Here is a 22,020-nt window from a genome sequence, read left to right as displayed (position 1 = left end):
TGGGCATCAGACCGCAAATCACCCTTTGTATCCACTGTTTACCCCACGGCAGGGAGGATCACAGATAATCACAGACCATTGTCCCACACTGTGTCAGACATTCGTGGTGGGTACACAACTTGGCCCAAGTCTGGCAAAAATTATATACCCTAGGAAGTGTTAAAAAGTTGCAAATGCTGCTTTAGTGTTGGCATCTGTGGGAATTGTAAAGTACAAAAGAATCTCATGATGATTGGTATTTTTTTAACATTTACTGGTTTGTTCTGAGCAAGTTTAATATAACAAAAACAGTTTCATCTCTAGGAAACAGGCTCTTAATTTGTTAGCATGAATATGGTTGTGACAAAAAGTTTAAAAAGATCCCTCATGTGGGCATAAAAATACAATGAAAAGGTTTTTTTTCTGCAAATGTTTAATCCCAGACGGCTGTGGTGGGATCCCAGACTCTCTTATGAAAGTGAGTGTGGAAAGCAGACCTTTTTATAGGAGGCTCTTTCAGCTCTGCTGGCTTCAGGGTCGGGTTGCTATCCCTGGCTTTGTGATGAAAGTGCAATGGAAATTCCTGCATTCCCATTATGTCCCAGTGTCTGCGGTGCAAGTTGCAGCTCAAAATCTTAGTTTCCTGAAAGTGTATCTTCTGTCTTCAGATGGGATACCCATTGTGGCATGTCACTGTTATCTTTGGTGAGAATGAAATAAAATTCCCTTTTTGTTAGATTGGGAATAGAAAGAAATCTTACTTGTAAGGAGCAGACTAAAACTGCTCTTTGGATAAAAAGCTTACTGTAGTTTGTACTTTAATATGGAATAGTAAATTAGTCTGTAAATGGAGTGCCATCATACAGCTAAAATAAAAACTCTCTGGTAGTTGTTCTTGTATGCTCATCAGAATTAATTCAAAGCAAATCAAGCGAGAGAATTTCCTTCCTTTCTTGTTGATGTATTCAGAAGAGCCTGTGGCATGGCTCAGTGCTGTTTGTATACACTGCCGTTGTAGACAATTGATTATGAACTTCATTTTATTGAACTGCCTTGCTTGTTACACTGATTCTTCGACTAAGAGATGACAAACTATGTGAGAGGAGTTCTTGCTCTATAAGGTCCTTCATTGTAGAGTCAAAGTACATCTGGCATGCTGTGTTGATTGTTGCCGTAGTAACCACAATTGCAATGGGTCAGGTGAGCAGAAGCCATGAAATTGGAAGATGCCGGGACTGTTGCCTTTAAAAATATAAATGCCATTTTTGTCTGAAAATATTTTCAGTCTGGTGGCAAATAATGTCTAGAATTATTACAGCTGCAAGGAAGTGGAAGAAAAGGGTCTTTTGTTTGCTTAGTTCTATGTAAAGTACATGAACTTTCCTTCGATAATAAGTCAGTTTCTTATTTGTGTACATCTTCCTGTAGCAACAGGGCTGACAGGGGAAGAAGAAGCTCAAAAAATGCAGAAAGTAGGTCAGGGATAAATCTAAGACTTAACTCTTTCAAAAACTGATCATATATTAAAAATTATTTTAATATTCTTATTTATGCTGTTATGAAAATATTGCAACATATAATGTAACATGAGTTCTTAAAAAAATAAAAAACGTGCGCGCGCACACACACACACACACACACCCCTGAAGCAAAAGAAGACAGGCATGGATTTAGCTTTTAATATTTCTGGTTTCAGCAGGTTATACCACAGTTATTTAACTTGAATATGTAATTTAGAAACAGAATTTCTTATGCTTTTCTTAAAAAGTTGTTAGTTATAAATATTGTTAAGTTTCATAAAACTAAAATAAAAGCTATGTTCTTTTTTTCTGGGGCATGTCTGAGCAGCTTTTTGTTCCGTGACTGTATCAGTGATTATTCTGCACCAGACACATAAATTAATCCACTGTTTTTTGGTATGTTTTTTCTGTGGTAAAAGAATTTTCTGTTTGCTAAGAAAATGAATCTCATCATTATTTGAAAAAAGAGAGTTGCGTTTAAAACTTGGCACTATTTTATCTGTGGCTTCAGGTCTGAATGCTTAGAAAATGTTTTATTGTTATTTTAATCCACAATTTCTATACAGTCTGTGTGGGGTTCTCTTTTTCATGGGTATGCAATGCTAAACATTTCCCCCCCCCCCCATAGGTCCTTATCAAAACAGGTTTATTGGTTATACAGAGCTGTAGGAACCTTCACTTTTAAAACAGCTGCTTTTCAGAAATGTTATATTATATGCAGACAGAGGAATAGCAGCATAGTGTGCCTAAAGCTGCAGAGATGAACACTCAAAAGTTAGGAATCTAGTTTACACTAGCACAAGAAAAATGGACTTTCTTCTTGCATGTACGTTACTGTGGACTTGATTATATGATAACATATTGTTCTCTAATCCCCCCACCCCCAAATTTCTTGCATCATGCAATGCATGGGATGGAGAGTAATTACTGAATGAGCATCTATTTGATAATTAATTTCCTTGTAGTTCTTTGTCTGGTCTGTGGCCTTGTTACTATTATTCAAAGCTTGCTCTGATAACAGAGTTACTAATTTTGGTGGGTTTTCTTATGGCATCATGCCTTGTGCTCTCTAAAGATCTTTGGTCCCTGTTGCATGAGTTAGGATCATCTTATGAATTCATGCTTCCCAAGGAGCAGGCAGAGCACCAGTGACAGCCCCAGAACTACAAGCTCCTTGCTGCCACTTACAGTTCTTATCCAACGCCTTACACTGGAGCAGCCATTGCGTTTGGATATTGTCCTGTAGTCCTCATCTGTGGCATGCATCTTTACTCTGGGACGACAGTGCAGGGCTGCTCAACTGCGTAGGATGGGAACAGACTGTCTGGCCAGCCTGAAACGGGTATTGGAGTAATTGATCAGTGGGCTAAAGAAATTGGCTGTGATTGTAAAGTAGTAAACAAATGTAAACATATGCTCAGCATAGACTTGATTGAATTTTTTCGCTCTGTTTGTAATGTAGACTTAAATCTCAGCAAACTTAAAGAATTTTGATACTGGGAGTACAGGTCTGAAAGCGTGGTGTGGCTTGCATATCGTGCTGTATGCTTTCTTTTAGGTAGGAAGTAACTTGGAACACCACTGAATTTTGTAAACTACTCACAAAGAAATTTCTGTTGTGATTCGCTGTAGAAATGCCAAAGGAAAAATCCAAGCTGATTTTTCTGTAATTTAATTTCTGTCCTCTGTGTGTATTAGTTAAGAGAACAGTAAGAGTTGTTATACTGGGAGCCACATTTAGAACATATTTAAAGTAAATATAACCTTCCTTTCAGACTTGGGTTGAGTTTTAAAGTAACAGCTTATCAAATATGCAGCTACTTGGCTCTCAGTAAAAATATTTGCACTCCAGTTGTGGTTTGTGTATCCATTGAGTTGCACACAGTGTATGAAGAGGGGTGATGTTAATCATCTTTAATCAATTTGAACTTAAATCCTTAGAAACAAAAACCTAACAAATGATGCAGATCACTTTGCTCTATGAACACCAAAAATGGAGATTGGTTTCTGGTAGACTGAGTGATTAGTGAGCTCTGAGAGAAGAGCTTTTCTGGCAGTAGGGGTACTTAAGAAATTCTCCCCCTTATATGGTTTCACTGGTAAGCCTTTCCTCAGGAGAGTGCCTGTAGGGTACTTCTCTTCTGTTTGGGTCCTTATTTTTGTGCAGAAACTAAAGTTGACACCCATTATCTGATTCATTCATGCCATGACTGGAAACCAAGCCTTAAATGAGGAGCTGTACTGCAGCTACTGGCCTTCCCTCCCAAGTTTTCAGTTTTAAAAAGTCATTTTGATGCTAAAAATGATCAGACTGGCGTGAAACTTGAGCAGATGTCGGGGGAAAAAGGCTGATGAAATGAAAAGATGCTTCGAAGTTTGACTTGCAGCAATCTGAGTATAGTTTGTGACACTAGCAGTGGATGAGGGAAGGAGAGGAGACAGAAATATGGTCACAGGGCAGCATTTACAACTGCCAGCAAATTCTAGATGATCTTTTTGATGTGTGTGATTCAGCAGGTGAAACCTAGTGAATCCTGCCACTAACTGTTTTTTACTCTTCCCCTCCTCAGAGAGGTTGGAAGAAAGGCATGTTTGCTCATACATCTGTTCACTTCATTGTCTGGCACGTTAGCTGGGAACTGCCATGTGATCACTGAAGCTGGACTGTGAAAGAGGAACAGCTAAGGCATGGCAAAGAATTCTGTATTTCCTTCAGTGACATCCAGAAGAGGAACGTTTAGTATCTTCTGCAGCTGTGTATTTACTGAATGTGAGTCATAGCTCTTTGATTGAAGAGGGTCTTTTTACATCTAATTCCTTATAAACTACAATATTTGATAGCTGCTCTGTAAATTTAGAGGTTGCATGTGCATGCTGGTTTCTCCAGAAATGCAGACGGTCAGCAAGCAAGGCCAAACCTAACAGTCTGGTTAGCAAGGCCAATTAGCAAAATTTTCCATCCTCTGCTAAGAATGACAGACTGTGGCAGCCCAGCACTTTTTATCAGTTGGATGAAGTTGGATGAGCAGGTTGTGTGAGGCTGTAAAAGAGTTGGTAATTCATCTAGTGCAAGGAAGGCAAAACATGTTTGCTTTCCCATGCAGGTTTTTCTTGTCTTGTTCAGTAGGACTTTTCACAGAGTATTTTCCTCTTCTTGTTCATATTCTGCTGAGTCAGCTCTGGTCTTACAGGCTATATGCATTTCAGGTGGAAACTTTTCCTATTTGAACTGTTCTGAAGGCTTTGTTGTTTTCACACTTTCAGTCTCTGGTTCTTCTGATCACCACTGGTAACATTAAAACTTGTCTAGCTTTCTAAAGAGAGTTGACTACACAGTTTAATAGCATTGTGGTGAATCAGTTTAAAAGCTGCTCTGCTATCTTATATACTTGCAAAAGAGAATCTGTTGCATTTTTCCAAAAATTGGAAGGAGGGAGGTTTTCAGAAGTCCGGGCTAGAGCTTAGTGCTCAGATCCGTTTTACATCTTTGAAGATCAGCCCTTATGTGCGCCTTTTGCTTGCTGTGAAGCTTTCTTTATTTGAATGACCAAACACTTTTCTTTTTCAGAGCCCTCTTGATAGAGCTCAAGCAGCCAAGAATAAAGGAAACAAATACTTTAAAGCAGGAAAATATGAGCAAGCTATTCAGTGTTATACTGAAGCTATCAGCCTGTGCCCTCCTGAGAAAAACCTTGATCTTTCTACCTTCTATCAGAACAGAGCTGCTGCCTATGAACAACTGGTAAGAAATTAAACTTAATCATATGTTTATTCTAAAAAGTTACAGTGTAAGTTAGGTATTTTGACATTTTTGTCCACTGAAGATTCCCAGATGGTGATATCTGCTGCCTTTAAAGCAGGATGCCGCTGCTTGCAGCTATAATTTTTCACTAGCTCATCATGCTTTTCCACATACATTTAAAATTATTTTCTGTTAACTCATCTCAGTCTATCTTATGTAATTTTTATGTGTCTTTCTAGGCCCTTTCTTGTAAGGCAAGGTTTTAATTTCTTATCCTCTGGATACCTTGTATACCTGTTATTTTTGCTTTTCTCTACTAGTGTGTTGCTTTGTAACTGTTAGATGAAAGTTAAATATCTTGGTGGGATGCTACTTCAAAAGCTAACAAAAAACCACACACAACCTATAAAAGCCCAAACCCAAAATTTTGCGTAGGTGGAAGTAACATTTAGTTGTTAGCTATGTATACTTGATATTTGTTTTAGAAATGGATTAGTGTTTTTTATTATGATATCAACAAACTTACTTCTGAGGTCAAATTGGAGAGCTGTGTAAAAGAATGGAAAAACTGACTTTGCATGGTCTGAAGTATCAAGTGAGAGACTGGATGCTTAGAGAAACCTAGCCTTGGAAGTTAGAGAGGGATAAAGCACAGTTCTTGTCTAAACAAATATTGCTTGTAATACTAATTTATGAATAATGAATGCTTAAGAACTGTATGTGGTTCCTCTCTTCCAATTATTAGAAAAGCCTGTTTTTATGTTTAATTTTAAATTTTTGTGTTTTAACTTTTAATAGATTATTTTTTTAATAGCCTAGACCAACTCTACTCCTACATATTCATATATCATCCCTTTGAAGTGATGTAGTGTAGTAAACTAAAATAACAATAGTAAATTAAAATAACATTGTATTTTAGCACATCATTAATCTTGTGTGTTGGTTTTTGTTATGTTTTCATCTTATTTTTTTCCATCTGTTGTGTGTCTGTCTTTCAGTCCCCCCATTATCTCCTGCAGGTATCTTTACATCAGCTCATTATCTTCTTCCATATGCTTCATACAACTGTCCAGTTTTGTTTTTTCTGTAAGAATTCGTTTTCTGTTTTGTGGCTTTTCTGGTGCAGGCGGCTTCCAGTGGTGGCTGGCAGTTTCTTACTGAGAAACTTGCAGAAATAGAAGCAAGCAGGTAGAACCAGAGCCCTGGGAACTGCAGCTACTGTTAGGTGGGCATGACCCTGGGGTTGGTAGCAGAAAGCTAATATAATGCAGCTTTCTGAGTAGGATCTCCTTCATCATGCTGTTCTTCTACCTACAGCAAAAATGGACAGAAGTGGCACAAGACTGTACAAAGGCTGTTGAGCTTAACCCTAAATACGTAAAAGCTCTCTTCAGACGTGCAAAGGCTCATGAGAAGCTAGACAATAAGAAGGAATGTTTAGAAGGTGAGTGTCTCTTGGTGTGTGCACTTAAAGTGGAATAAGCAGCTCAGGCACTATGGAGACAGTAAAACTTGTAAGATTGTTTTGTTTTTTCCTTCTGTAACTACAGTAATACACAATTATGTGTTTAAAAACATTCATAGCTACCGCAAGTATGTTTTCTCCTATTGTAGGAAGAAACCTTTTTCTGTTTTTTAGCTTAGATCTGAGACAGTTGCTAGAAATTGATCTGTAACCATTTAGGATATCCTGTTTCCAGGAAACTCCCTACTTTCTTAAAGCAGAATTCACCTAACATGTTAAGACAACAGTCATTCTAGTTCCATGCAAAAACAAACTTTCTTCCCGATCTGTTGTAGAGAAATAACTCCTCTAGGAACCAAGGTGTTTCTGCAGCTTTCATTTGGCAGGTATTAAAGCAAAAACAGCTTCAGTAGTATTTTTCTGATGTATAACAGTTATGATATTTGGAACAGATAAGTTTTTTTTATATAAACATTCTATATTTGGCACAACCTAGGGTATCAAATCCTTGCATATATTATCCCTAACAGAACACATTGCCAACTGTCAGGAAGATGTGACTGAGACATCAAAATTAAGGAGAATTAGAGGTCAGATGTGTTGTCTGAAGATACCTCTGAACTAAGTGTCACTGTTTGAAAATATCCATTTAAATTTCATCAAGTGAAATTATTCCTGCTGAAGCAAGGTTAAAAGACAAATGAAATTTTCAGCTGTGTCCATACTTATTATCAAAGAAGGAAAGAAAACAAAGTGGTGTTTTGGTAGCTGGTGAATCTAACTGTTAAGGAAACTAAATTAGTTTTATTATGTGTAACAGCTAAGAACTAGATCTGCTAAATTAGAAGATGAATACAGTGAGGAAAGTCTATGTGCTCTGTCTTGTGTTGTTGTTTTTTTGTTTTTGTTTTTTTTTCCTCCTCTCTCCAATGGCAAGTTGCCTTTCTGCCATGTAGGAGCATAGGCACTAGAAGAGATTGCTTAGGTCATTGAATCCAGTCCCTTGCAATCACTCAGTAACTTCAGAAGAATCTGTAGAACATCTGCTGAGTACACCAATCACTTGTTACAGGACTCCGGAAGTGCAGCTGTCCTGCAGCAAAATCTAGACCTTCTGTAGTTGTGATACAGATGACAAAAGCCACAGGAAAGATCAAGGGTCTCTGCAACAGCGTGATAATTCTTAAATGTAATCTTCTGATAATGGTAGTAGCACTAATGTTTGTAGCAATTGTTTTCAACCTGTATTTCATTTTTAGCTTAGTTCGTTTCAGATCTGAAAAACGTCTGATGTGCTTGAAAATGTCTGCAGTTTCTGAACTAAATAAGTTTTCTAATAAGATATTACTTGATACTACCAGCTGTGTGTGGCCAATAGAATCCCAGGAAGTGGGGTACATTGATGTAACAGAGGAAAGCAAAGCAAAGTAAAACTCTGGTGCTCCCTGGTAGTATGATCTGTGAAGATCCTGCTGCCTCACCTGAGTCTGGGCACTGGCTTGCAGCTGCCTGTGTTGGGCAAAGCATATGTGCCAGGCAAATAACATGGTATAACAGAGTCCTACTAAACTCTGTCTTGCACGCTGCTTCTGACTGTAGCGTTTTTTCCCAGGGATTCCTCTGTGCTTCTTGACCATGCCAGAGTTATGGGGAGTTTTGATAGAAATAATCACATAAAAGTCTCCGTAGCAGTGTAGGGTTACAGACTACATTCAACTACATTGAAAGTCTGTGATGGAACACTTGCTTTTCATTACAGTACACTGTTTGAATTTCAAATCCAAACTCTGATCTTCAGTTAATAACCTTACACAGTGACTTTATGGGAATGATATTTTAGGCTTCTGCTAAGCCTTTTTTCTAGGGTTTTCCTTCTTAATGTATTTCTGTGAAAGGGACAGGGTTTTATATAGAAATTAAATAGGGGAACAGTAGTGAGTAGCATTACATTACTCAGCAAAATTTGAGGACCTAGAGAAGTAATGATAATGTGCCAAAAGGGCTCATTTAGCACTGCAAAACGTTATTCGGGCAACAATTGGTTTACATGCGTGAGGCTCTATGCGCGAATGAAAGTGATGTGGTGTGGGCTAGCACTTTTAAATGAGTCAGCAGGGAATTTCTTTTTAACTTGCTCCTTCCCAAAGGCACAGAGGTGCACAGAAAAACTTGTAATACAATAGGAGAAGATTTCTCAAACTGAGAAAGGAGCGAGATGTGATCGGACTGAATTTGAATTTTAAAAGCAGAAAATTAGGACCAGTCCCAGAAGAGAAGCTGTGTTAGCACTTTTTAATGTGAACATAATTTGAACATAATTGCTATCTTGAAAGTTACAAAATGTTGAAAGCCCCTGTTGGAAGTATGAAATTTCACTATTTGTTTACGGATGTTTGTAGATTTAAAAAAAAAACAAAAAAACAAAAAAAAACACAAAAAAACCCTTCATCTGCTGTGGTGAAATCCTTTTACCAAAAGGAGATCACTTGGAGTGCAAATTTTCTATTTTGGAAAATGTGGCAAATATAGCAACTGGAAATGGAGGCTTTCATCCATGAATGGGATGTGTATTAGTTTGACAGTGACTTATTGTAATAGTGGTGCATTTTGTACTTTAGTAGCTAGCACAGGTTGTTTCTAATTTCATTTTTGTGTGTTGTTCCCTAGATGTCACTGCAGTCTGCATTTTAGAAGCCTTTCAAAACCAGCAAAGTATGTTATTAGCTGATAAAGTTCTTAAACTCCTTGGAAAAGAAAAGGCCAAAGAGAAATATAAGGTAAGACTTGTGATGTTGAGGACACGTTCTGATTCTGCCTGCCTGATTGTTGAAACATTGTTGGCATTTTGTCAGTTGTTAACAAGCAAGTCACTGTCTTCAGCCAGTGAACCTAAGAATCAACATCAACAGTTTAGTGCAAAGCAACTATTTTACTTATGATGTTTTCCACTGGGATATGTACTAGACTTTCTGAAACCTCTTTAGGAAGGGAGGCCTGTTTCTAGCTTGTAAAATCTTTTTACAGATTTGAGTAAAATGATTGTTTGTTTCCCCTTAGGCTTTGAGTTGTGTATAGTATTAATCAAATTTATTGCTACGTTCAGGATACATGCTGTCTAAGTTTGTGTGATGCCCTACTTAGGACTTTTTGGGGATAGCAACATAATGGAAACAGGATAGGTATCAGTGTTAGAACAGCAATAGGGATATAGTTTACATGAGCCAAATGTTCAGTTAGCTGAATTAGTTACAGTATGTAATTTGGCTGAGTGAATTATGGTATGTGTTGTGACAAGAAGGGTTATAAATCATCAAAAATGTCTTAACAATTTTGGTTCCATATGTAATGACTGACTTAAAATGAGAAGGAAGGTTGAGGGCTTTTTTCCCAAGGTTATTTTTATTTTATAAATAGAAATTTTATGTAAGTTAACAGAGGAATTCCTGGGTTTTAAAAAATGAAGAAATAAGAATGTTTAAGGTGTGTGGGTTGTTGTGGGTTTTTTTTTTTAAGTACATAAGAAAAAATGATGCATTATGAAGTCTGACCTTTTTGTTCGTGGTCAGACTTCCTGATTCTGTCTTGAGAAATAAGCCTTTGTCTTGATGGATTAGTTTGTGACATTCAATCACAGTCTGTTTCTGTTCCATCCCTGTAAATAGCTGCTCGTACTTGTACTTTTCTGCTTGGAAACTCTCAGATTTCTTTGCATTAAAGTCTGTAAACTGCAGCAATGAGAACTATAGAAGTATAGGGGTAGCTAGCAGTTGTAGTTTTAAGTGGCTGTGTATAGGTCTACAAAAAAGTTAGGCATCAAAACATTCTCACATGTTATTTTTGAATGTGCCTGAAGTACTTACCCACATTGGTTTTGAGATTCTGAATTTCTTTCCTATAAATTCTATATAATTGTGGAGAGTCAAGGTAACAAACATGTAAATTGTGCTTCTGGTATGATGGTGACAGCATCATAAAGTAGGGTGTGCTTCAAATAGGCAGTGTTATGGTACAACTTTATAGAGGAATTGAGAAGAGTGAGTTCAGACTTTTCTTACAGGAAAAATTGAATTGTAAATGTTGTGCGCAGTGTTCTTTTTGAACAAGATTTTTTTTCTGCTGTACAAAGGCTTTTGCACCTAAGGGGTGTTTCTTCTCAGATTTAAAGTAAAATGTGTGGTATCTGGGCCAAGCACCAGGTAGAATTAGGCTATTGCCTCATTAGTCTTCATTGTAATGATAGCAGCTTTTCTTGGACAAGTTGGAGAAAAGGTCAAATTGCCATTCAGAATCTACTTGAATGCAAGTCAGGGTCCAGCTCTTAGGTCGGATATGCAGGCCCATTGCTTAGACTACCAGCTTGCTTTTTCAGGCAACTTACATGCACACATACCACTTCGGTACATCTACCCAATGTGTTAATCGCAGGAGTCCTCATTTCTAGCCACACATGCAGAATGATCCTGTCTCCTTCCTTCTCTCTTGAATATCTTTTCATTCCCACTGGTGATGGGTACGAGGTTCTGATCTGAAGTTTAAGTAACCCCTGAATGGCTAACTATCACATCAAAAATACCAAACTATCTGTGAGATTATCAATGGAAAGTCAGAATTTTTTTTTCTTTTCCTGAATGAATTTATTTATCATCACGTTTCTTTATCCACTTCCTCATTTACCATCTGATCTTACTATCTAATGACTTAAAAGTACGTTTCTCTTTGTTTCAGAATCGTGAGCCTCTGATGCCCTCACCACAGTTCATTAAATCCTACTTCAGCTCTTTCACAGATGATATAATCTCCCAGCCTTTGCTTAAGGGTGAGAAGTCAGATGAAGATAAGGATAAGGAGGGAGAAGCTTCTGAAGTAAAAGAAAAGTGAGTGTGCAGTTGGGAATTTTTAGGTACTGGAATTAAGTTTTCAGTGGCTCTGATACTCTGCTCAGTGTAACTTGCTGTTGTTTTATAATGCTTGGTATGGGAAGTCCCGTGGTGATAAGTAAACCTATAAAATAAGATCAATGTTTAAAAAAAAACTTTTGTGAAAGCAGACTGGCTAGTTCCAAACCATAAGTGGCTTTGATGCGTTAAGCAGAGGAAGACAATGAGATCAGGAAGATATGCTGAATACTTATTTACAGTACGATAGTAAAGCCTAGGAGGTGGGAGGATGGGAAGAGAGCTGAAAGGTTTCTGGAAAAAGGGATGTTTTATACTAAAAGAGAGTTTTCAAGGAAGAGAGCAAATTAGCTTTTGGATTGGAAGGGGAAATACAAGCTAGGAAAAAGGTCTGCGTTAATGAAAACTCTGAACTACAGCAACTGAGGCTGAAAGGATCTTTATATTTTTAGAATCAAGTTGCACCTACAGGAGAGGTTTGTTCTGACAAAGAAAAGCTTAGAAAAGCTTGAGTGTTTTTGTTTTTTGTTTTTTAAGCAAGATGGAAGGACCTGATCTACGGGTAGATTGATTGAATCCAGGACACTTAGTTGAGAACAAGGCAGTACTTGCTTTAATTTTTGCTGTGAAGTCGTCTTTCACATGTAAAATGCACGTTGCTAACTTTTTTTATTTAATTTTTTGACCGGAATACCATGCCGACCTCTCTGTTTTAAGTCGGAGATTACGAATGTCCTTAACACGAAAAAAATTCAAGAGACAAATGAAGCTCAAGTTGAAGTGGAAAAAAATCTTCCTTTGTTTTCTTTCAAATGTAATTTGGGCATTTTGTGTTTAAATTGTTTTGAATCTGTGATGACTTCATCCAGGAATATTTGTAACTCTATTTATAATGCTGATGTTGCAACTTAGAATAGAAAAAAGTTAGTATTCGTTATGATTTTAAAAATAAAAAGGTCTGAACTGAAATTGGAGCGTTCAGTGAATGCTTATGTATATACAGCTGTTCTTGTGTCATTTACAGCTCTGGCTATTTGAGAGCAAAACAGTATATGGAAGAAGAGAACTACGACAAAATTATCAGTGAGAGCACAAAAGAAATCGAAGCAAAAGGAAAATACATGGCAGAAGCTTTACTCCTGCGAGCTACCTTCTATTTACTTATTGGCAATGCAAATGCTGCCAAACCAGACCTAGATCAGGTTATCAGCATGGAAGGTGCAAATGTGAAGGTAAGAATCTGTCACAGCTGGATTCTAGTTTGGGTTGAGAAAGCATAAAAGTTAGAGGATAGACTTGCAGTGAAGTTCAGAGCTTCATTTTTCCAACTTTTCAGGCCCTTAATGGAAGTGTTCTGTTTTCTTTCACTGTTACGTTGTTTTATTCCTGGATAATTGTATTGTCAATATTGTATTGTTAGTATTTCTGAGACAGCTGTGCTAAGCAGTAGAAATTAAAGAATAGAGGAAGTGGAATCAATTAGAGGCTTATATGAACTGAAAAATATAATTCATAAATAAGAGAAAAACATTAATTGTACTTGCATGTTGAACTGCTTCTAAAAGTGCTGATGTATTTGTAAGCATAGGGAACGTCTTCTAAAAGGGTTCCCTAGGGATGAAAATCCATGGAAAATATAGGCTGACTTGCTTGCAATTAAGCAAAGGATTAAGTTGTATTGATTGATTTAGACTCCACGTGAGATTTATTCCTGCTTAGAATGAATGAAATCTGTTAGTGGGAGAAACTAATTCAATTAAAAATATACTGTAATTGTAACCAAGTCCTAAATCTGGGCAAATGCTGGAATGCCTAATGTTTATTTGAACCTTTTTCTTTTTACAGCTCCGAGCCAATGCTCTGATCAAACGAGGAAGTATGTATATGCAGCAGCAGCAGCCTGTGCTGTCCACTCAAGACTTTAACATGGCTGCTGATATTGATCCGCAGAATGCAGATGTTTACCACCATCGAGGACAAGTAAAAAAAACATAGTGATTTTGTCCTAATATTTGAATATTTCAGTATATACTAAAAGAAAAGTAAAGATCAGTATATCATCAGACACACTTTATACTGTTTGCATTAGAAAAATGTGAATTCCTAACTTGGAATTGTAATATAAAAGATGCTAGAAGAAAAAAGAAACATTGCCATATACAGATATGCTAAGTTGTTTTGGTAAGGAAGACTTCCAAAGATCAAGTGCCTCTCGCCAGGACTCTGTTAGATCTCCCTGGTGCTCAGAGATAAGAATGGTGTTATTTGATGTTTGAAGTGGATGAAACTCTTCTGCAGTTTGAAAATTGGCATTTTAAAATAACTCCTCAGTAAAGAAAGAGAACAACAAAGTAAGCTTTACTCTTGTGGAGGACTGCAATGTCAGGAAAAAAGAGAGATGAAATGAGGTTTGAAAGCGAAAATGTTTTAAACTCCACATAGTTCACATTAACTACAGTGAGGCAAAGTAACTTGAGAAAATACAGCACAGTTATGGAGACTGACCATAATGTATAGAATCTCTGCTAAAGCAGGAATGGAGAGACAACAGTCTAAAATGCAAACGTTCTCAGTCCCTACCTGTGGACATTGCCTTTTTGTGTCTGAAGCCAAAGCTTCACTGATGGCTCTGATATGTTCTGTCAGTGAGTTTTAGTCACAGGTTTTGTAAATCTCTAGATAGTTCTAAATGTGAACTGGAGACTACTTTAACTGATGCTAATTGAAGTATCACTTACATGTATGAAGCACAGATTAAATACAGAAATAGGATTCTCTTTCATTCTGGTTAGTTGAAAATCTTGCTTGACCAAGTTGAAGAGGCTGTGGAAGACTTTGATGAATGTATCCGATTGCGGCCTGATTCTGCCTTGGCTCAAGCACAGAAATGTTTTGCTCTGGTAGGTAACGTGTTTGTCTGGGTGTTCTTCTTTAAAGAGGTTCTTGAAAACATATTTTGTTTCTCAGTTTTTCTTTGAAATTAATTGAAAAGTAGTGCAATGAACATCTTAATTTTTTTATGTGATAATAAGATAAAGAACTAATGCAACAGAATTTCTTCAGTTTGAGTAAGGGTTTGCCACTTTTATTTTTCAATGTTCGTTATTCAAACAGTAGGTGGTCTTTTGTGTTTCGTGGTAGAGGAATGCAAAGCTTCACTCTAATTGTATCAGATAAAGCTTTACTCAAATCAGTTTGAATGGTGTGGAAAACGCAGAGCCATCATCGGAACGGGGAAGCAAACTATTTCAAGCTAGTACCGTGCCCTGCGTGCAGGAATCTTTTGGGGACGGCTTTGCTTGGTGTGAAAAAAGGAGGCATTCTGGGCACTGAAAAAGGGGATGCTATTGGCAACTACCTGGCCTTATGGCTTTCCTTCTTCACCCCCAACTCCTCCTCCATTGGTACCAGAGACTTGGAAGTATGGTAGGTTCCTTAAAAACAAATTTGGTAGAGTATGCAGACATATCACCTTCCAGAACTTGTAAAGCAATTGTCATGATGCACACATCTCTTGGGGATATGTGGGGGTCTGAACCTTTTTTTTTTTTTTTTTTTCTTGCTTAATTTTTTTTTTCTCTTTAATAGTATCGCCAAGCGTATACAGGAAATAATCCTTTGCCTGTTCAGGTAGCTATGAAGGGCTTTGAAGATGTCATAAAAAAATTTCCAAAGTGTGCTGAAGGGTATGCACTCTATGCTCAGGTACGTTTTTCTCTCTCTAAAAAAAAAAGTGCTGCATTCTCATGGGCCTTTTAGCTTGGATAACAAACATTCCTTTGAATCTTATTTGAATATCTTTGAAAATAAGTTCTGGAATAATGCACATCCTTTGATAAACTACCTTTAAATAATGGGTATGGGTGTTCTGGGGTAGGGGAAGCAGAGAGAGAATTAATGGAAAGTGGAGCAGGTTATAAGGGATGAGGAGCAGGGGTGGTTATTAGAAGAGTGATCTGGAGTACACTTCCCCTTGAATTTGTGCATGTGTTTGACATCCTACTTGACGAACTGTAGGAATTCTCCAGGTTATCTGGGAGTTGAATGTGTGGAACTAGGGTAACAGTTTTGTTCTGCTACGAATGACATAAACTGGGTAAGCAGAGTTTTATACAGGTGTGTAAAGTACCCTTGTAACAGAGAATGTCATTTCTTCTCTAAGAAAATGTGCTGCTGGTTCTAGTACTAAATACTAGGGGCTCTGATTTTAAGTGGGTAGCCAGTATGGATGTGTTTCCTTTGAGGCTTTGTGTAATTTCAAAAGATAAGGAAGATGAAGGAGAAGTAAGCTTGAAAAGGAAGAAGTTGAGACTTGCATGTACAGATTTGTAGAATGATTTTTTACTTGTGGTATATTTAACATATGTTGTTTCTGGACCCCCATTACAGACCATTACAGATAGTACTGTGTTGATAATCTTTGCACTTAAAGCCTAGCCGCTTTTTTTCTAAAAAGCATCAACTTTTGAAAATAAACTCTAACTTGTGTATTTGGCCTGCTCTGCTCTGTGATAGGAGAGAGAAATTCAATCTCACATCAATATGATTTTAGTTAGAATTAGCCTAACACAAAGTGCATATTTTGGTTGCATGTTGATGTATGGATTTCTCTTCTGATGCAGGCACTAACTGATCAACAGCAGTTTGGCAAGGCTGATGAAATGTATGATAAATGTATTGACCTTGAGCCAGACAATGCCACTACATATGTTCATAAAGGGTATGTATCGAGTTCGCAGTTCTTTTGGTCAAGGGCGGTTGACATACCAAGGTGAATCGAGCATAACTGAATGTTTGTCTTGAAAAGTTCTGCTGGGAAGAGTAACTTTGTGAAAACAGCTTAGTGCTGTTAAATGTATTTCTACAACTTTGACTAAACTGTAAATAAGACTGAAGTTTCAGTAAAGTTTCATTACTTCTCATTCCTAATTGAGTGTCTGTGTCAAGTATATCTGACTCTTAATTTAGCTCTGTCTCAATTTGAGCTTTGTGCTGAATTTTTCTCTTTCACAAAAACATCTTGTAACCAGTCTTCTTGAGAGGAATTTACCTTTCTTTGGAGTCATTAGACTGGTAACATAGCTTATTGAAAGTGAATTTCACATATGCCTTCTTTTAAAAGCCGTGAAACTACTGTCCACCCTGCATTAAGACTTTAATATCTTTGTACAGAGGTGTTTTTTTTTTTTTTTTCTTCCTTGCTTGCATAGGCTTGGTTATGAGGATACATGAAGTTTGTTCTAAACTTTCTCTTTCTCTTTTAGCTTACTTCAGCTTCAGTGGAAGCAAGATTTAGACAAAGGTTTAGAACTCATAAGCAAGGCCATTGAAATTGATAACAAATGTGATTTTGCATATGAAACCATGGGAACGATTGAAGTGCAAAGGTAATGTTAAGATGTAGTGTTAAGAGTTCTAAATTACTTTTGAAATTATAGCAGTCCTTTAGATTTTTCCATGAATCTTAAGTCTTTCTTGAGATCTTCTCTCCAGTACAATGGGAAGCCAGGTCTTACCAAAAGTCCTGACTTCTGTTCTGTAACTCTTAGGGAAGGCCTTTCTTTCTTGATGGCATATTTCTGCTTTATGGTCTGGCAGGTTCCTATGTTTACCAGTTTCGTACTTACTGGACAAGCTGCAGATGAGTCTTTGTATGTGAAAATACATCCCTCGTACATTTAAAATAACTTTTTATTAATCATTACTAGGCTTCCTGTGTGTCTAATGTAGTCCTTTAAAACATATCTTACTGTGCCTAAGCCATTTGTGCTAAGAATGCTGAGCTAGACTGTTAAGCCTAACTACCACCCAACAGCTCTGCAGTTTGCAAGCTCCTAGGGTAAAAAGGAAAGACTAATGCACTATTCGAGAACAGTGTGTTATGTTAAAATCATGCAAAAGTTTGGTGTAGCTGAGATTATAACAGGGGCTTCTTTACCTGTTTAACCATCAAAATAGCAGACAACTAAACTTCTGCAGTGAAAAACTGTACAAGCATTTTATGTCTAAATAATTTGAGCTCTTATCTTTACTATAGGAGTTTTCCTATTAAGTGCACAAATTGTCTCCAAGGGGGAAGAGAGTCTGTTTAGTTGAAAAGTTGAAGACTTCCCTATGATGTCCTGGGCATTGTCTGTGTAATCTGCTTGGTGACCCATGGAGAACATTTTATTCCACACTACCACCTGTGGGGCTCTAAAGGGGAATGCTGTTTAACAGCTGTCCTTGTTGCTTGGGTTGGTACTTAGGTTGGTAGTTAAGTTGCCCCTCTGTTTGCGCCTCATCATCACAAGTTTTTATGGTGTTTCCTCCTAAAGTCCTTTTAAACTTCTAGTAGTGGATACTGTAAGTCCTGTGGGGGAAAAAAAAGATGGTGTAGAGATGCAACAGTTGCTTAGCTGATCTTAATTGGACTGCATTTTGGTTTATTTCAGAGGCAATCTGGATAAAGCCATTGAAATGTTCAACAAAGCTATCAACCTGGCCAAATCTGAAATGGAGATGGCCCACCTCTACTCACTCTGTGATGCTGCCTATGCCCAGACAGAAGTTGCAAAGAAGTATGGATTGAAACCACCAACACTGTAACGAAACAAGAGGAGGAGAAGACCACCTAAAGTGAAGTTGCCCACTTCAGCCAGCCCTAAAGACGCTGTTGCAAACCATGTTGAATGGTGGAACTTAGTTTTTTCCCGTTCGTGGTGTTGTCATTTGTTACATCTGTTAAATGTTTAGGTGTTGTGGGAATGGTTGTTCAAGGAAGTATACAGTGTTGCAGCTTGTTCCTTCTGCAGCAAAAATCTTAAAGCGTGTTAAGGGAAATAAAGTTGCAAGGGAACAAATGGAAGACATTTTGGCCATGCAAATAAAAACTTTACATTGGTTCATTTTGGGTGATTATGTTGTGGGCGATTTTTGCTTTATCAAATAATTTTACAACATGTTTTTTTTTCCTGTTGATTTTAAAGGTAATACTAGTCAGTGCTGTAAAATAGGTTTCTTTTTTATATGCAATTAATCCTTGAGAGTTGATTTTAATTTTACAAAAAGGAAAAAATTAATTTACAGAACTGTTTAATAATAGAGGTTTTTTTTTTTAAAGCCAATAGACGTGGAGAGAATCCCTGTAAATATATCCAAGCATGCACAATCTTCCCTCCCACCCTCTGCATAACTACTTAGAAACAGTCCTGTGGCAGCTATTAGGGAATTATTTTGACAGTCCTTATCTTCACCCCAGAAGGCACTAGCATACTGGAGAGAGAGCTGGTACCAAGGCTGGTGGGGGAAGAGGTCAGGTGGCACTGCTTCAGTGTAGAGGTTGCTGGATGAGAGGCCGCATTCCCTTGCAGCAGTCCTGACCTGAATGTCACGGGAAATTGTTCTGGAAGGTTCAGGGAGACTTTCAAGAACAGACAGCACTGCTTGGGAGTAGAGCTGCCAAGGTAAGGTCGTGCTTGAGTATAATCTTTGTATGTTTCTGAAACTCTTGCCTATAGGTAACAGCTAACAGACCATTTAAATTCTCTTCTTCAGCCTTTGGAGGCTGCTGTGTTCTGTTTTAATCCTTGTAAGAGCCCTTTGCAGGATTAAGTGAGATAAAGAACAAAAGCTAGTCTGAAACTTCAAACAAGGAATTTGGAGTCTTTACTGGTTTCTTTAGACCCTGTATTGTCTAACATTACAAATATTGCAGAAGTGAAACAACTGTTTTGCAAATAACATAGTCTTTAATTAGCAAATTATTAAAGAGTAGTATAAACAGTCTTCCTTTGGCTAGAGCTCTGTGCTGCTTTGGATTGATCTTCTTAGTATTGAAGTCAGTCAGTCCGTATTGCCTCTCCCTAGATTGATGTGACTGGATAAACCTCAATTGACTCTGCCTAATTTACCATACACTGTTTTGGGTTTCTTCCCATCCTAAAAATAAGATTTGCTTGTGCTGAATTTTTCTAATGTATTTCATCTCTTAAAAAAAAAAAATGAACCAAGCTGTGGTCAAACTGTCTTGTTCTCTGGTTGTGACACCATATAGCAGCAACTTACAGTTTCAACTTGACCTTCCTCTCTCCCAGCAACTACAAAGGAGAATTCAAATGCTGGACAGTAGACACAAAGGCTTAAGCCTTCTATTTTATCTAGCTCAGTAGGTTATCTGAAATCATAGTGTTGGTGTAGGCTTGAAGGCATTGGAAGGTAGAGGCAGCCTCTAAGGGCACTGCACTTACCAAGTGTCGGAGCTCTTCTGGGACTTCCATTCTCTGCATCAGTTACCTGAGAACAAAAATATGCCAGACTGACTGATGTGTCCTGTTCTCCTAAGGAGTTTTTATTCGCATGGCCTTACTTACCTTGGCATTTTCTCCTCTTCATCCTTCCTTTCCCGTTGGCTCCCCTACCCCCCAAATCAATTAAGGGAAAAAAGCATGTGCTGTCTATTACTAGCATTCCAAATCATCACAGATTTTTGCCTGTTCTTGAACTAGTTTGAAACTGCACTGAAAGGATGCATTTGTCTGTAATTTTTTTGTAAATGACATATCACCTGTAAACTCAACAAATAAATATTACCTTCAATTATCTCTCTCTGACATGTATAAGAACAGGTTTTGGTGAAAAATTGCTTAATGCTGAGTGAAGTTGCACAAATCTGCAGTAGTGTTCTGTGCTTGCTTGAGGTTGCTCTGAATCTAGGAAGAGCTGATAATGACTGACTCCCTTTCATCTTCTCTCACCTGAACCTTTAAGGAAAAATGAGGAAGAGACATGGAATGAACAAGTCTCTGCAATTGTAGAGGTATGATGATAAGAGCTGAAGATTACAGGGGAAAGGAGAACCAGCCAAGAAAGCTGGGAATCTCAGTAGCTGGCATCCTGTTAATGTGTATGTAGTTGGATTTGGCTCAGGCTCCCCTTTAGTATGATAGAAGGGATTGTCTTTTTTTTTCTTTTTCTTTTTTTTGTTTTTTATGGATGATATATAGTTGAGGTTCTGCTTTAAAGCCAGGTGTTCACGTGAACTTAACTTTCTTTTCAACAAGGGGTTGAGAGCTGTGGTGAGATGATTGCTGCTATTTTAAAAGAATCCGGTAAAATCATGTAGGAAGCTAGTACTGAAGACTCACATAAACCTAGTGCGTTCTAGAGACTGGGAAGCTGCTTCCATGCATAGTAGTCAGGCATCTTAATCCTGATTGTGTCAAATCCCTGCTGTCCTTGTTTTTGTTCAGACATGGAGACAAGTTTGTCAAAAAGGAGATTAGAAGCTGTGATTTGAATTACTTAGATCTAATTGCAGATGAAAGGTGAAGAGGGACCTAACATTGACCAAGGAGTTGTACTGTAATTTATTCGGGAAGTGTTAAGAGCAATTGAGCCAGTTTAGCTACAGCTTTGACCAGGCTTCCCAGCTGTGCTGGTAATAACATTCCTGCTGAATCCAGACACAACAGGCATTACTGTATTTTCTGCCTTGCCTTTGAAAAGAACTTAAACATTTGCAGGGTGAACTTCTGGAGCTATTTCAGGGTGGTTACTGGGTAGTTTTCTGTATTTATAGAATATTGGTGCATATGTATAATATGGTTACTTAAAGTGCCTGTCTTCTGCCAATATAAAAATTGAGTAGCTATTGCTTCAACTGCTATCTAACCAAGGATTGCTTATGTACTCTTTCATTTGGGGGGGGGGGGAATCCCAGTCCATTGTATCCCTCCCGAGAGTGAAGCTTACTGGAGACACTTAAAAAGCCCTCCTAAAATGGGGGGCTTGGTTGAAAACTGTCCTGACAGACACTGAATTGGACTGAATTTGTGTCACCTCTTAATTCACCAAAGAGGCCCATTTCAAATTGTCATCTGTTCTCTCCTGTTTGGAAGCCCAAAGGAGGATGGTCTGTACATGTGTGGACTCTTTCATTTTGTCTGTGCGGCCTGCACTTTACATTGTCAAAGTTAAGGAGTGGTCAGCTCTTGGGAATCCTGCACTTCTTTAATCCTCCAAAGAGAGTGTTTAGTTTCTGCATGCTGAACTGGGGGGGGGAGGAGCCCGATGCAGTAGTTTAGAAATATGGATCTACAATAGCTGCTATGATTTAGAAGTTGGAGCCCAGTGATGGCAGACACTGATGCTGATTGTTGAGTATGTGGCAGGCACCAATCTAATGCAGGAGACCTGACTTAGATGGTGAATTGTTAATTTTTTATATTTATTTTTCAACTAATAAATTTTCACTTCACCTTATGCTCTGTGGCTTTTTTCTTAGCATTCCACTACAGTCTGTATACTGAAATGCAGTGAAAGCACAGATAAAAAAAAGCTTGCTGGAAGAGATCTGCCACTGAAAGTGAAATAATGTGACCTGTCCTTTGAGGGGAAGGAATCCTTAGTGCTTGGCTTAATTTAATCATTGATTTCCAT

General features: G+C 37.8%; 1 protein-coding gene across 1 annotated transcript in view; it reads left to right on the top strand.

Moving 5' to 3' along the window:
- Positions 1-20,181, top strand: part of TOMM70 (translocase of outer mitochondrial membrane 70) — a 28,410-nt gene extending 8,229 nt beyond the window's left edge. The window contains exons 3-14 of the mRNA XM_026076762.1: positions 5,068-5,241; positions 6,559-6,685; positions 7,779-7,895; positions 9,374-9,483; positions 11,432-11,580; positions 12,626-12,833; positions 13,447-13,581; positions 14,394-14,501; positions 15,190-15,306; positions 16,224-16,321; positions 16,866-16,988; positions 18,036-20,181. Coding sequence (XP_025932547.1) covers positions 5,068-5,241; positions 6,559-6,685; positions 7,779-7,895; positions 9,374-9,483; positions 11,432-11,580; positions 12,626-12,833; positions 13,447-13,581; positions 14,394-14,501; positions 15,190-15,306; positions 16,224-16,321; positions 16,866-16,988; positions 18,036-18,189 — 1,620 coding nt within the window. The 3' untranslated portion in view covers positions 18,190-20,181. The remainder of the gene's footprint in view (positions 1-5,067; positions 5,242-6,558; positions 6,686-7,778; positions 7,896-9,373; positions 9,484-11,431; positions 11,581-12,625; positions 12,834-13,446; positions 13,582-14,393; positions 14,502-15,189; positions 15,307-16,223; positions 16,322-16,865; positions 16,989-18,035) is intronic.
- Positions 20,182-22,020: the final 1,839 nt, after the last annotated feature.

The sequence above is a fragment of the Apteryx rowi genome, unplaced genomic scaffold, assembly GCF_003343035.1.
Source record: "Apteryx rowi isolate R43461 unplaced genomic scaffold, aptRow1 scaffold_439, whole genome shotgun sequence".
In the NCBI taxonomy this organism is placed as follows: domain Eukaryota; kingdom Metazoa; phylum Chordata; class Aves; order Apterygiformes; family Apterygidae; genus Apteryx; species Apteryx rowi.
Note: the sequence above shows the minus strand (reverse complement) of the source record. Positions and strands in the feature narration are given on the sequence as shown.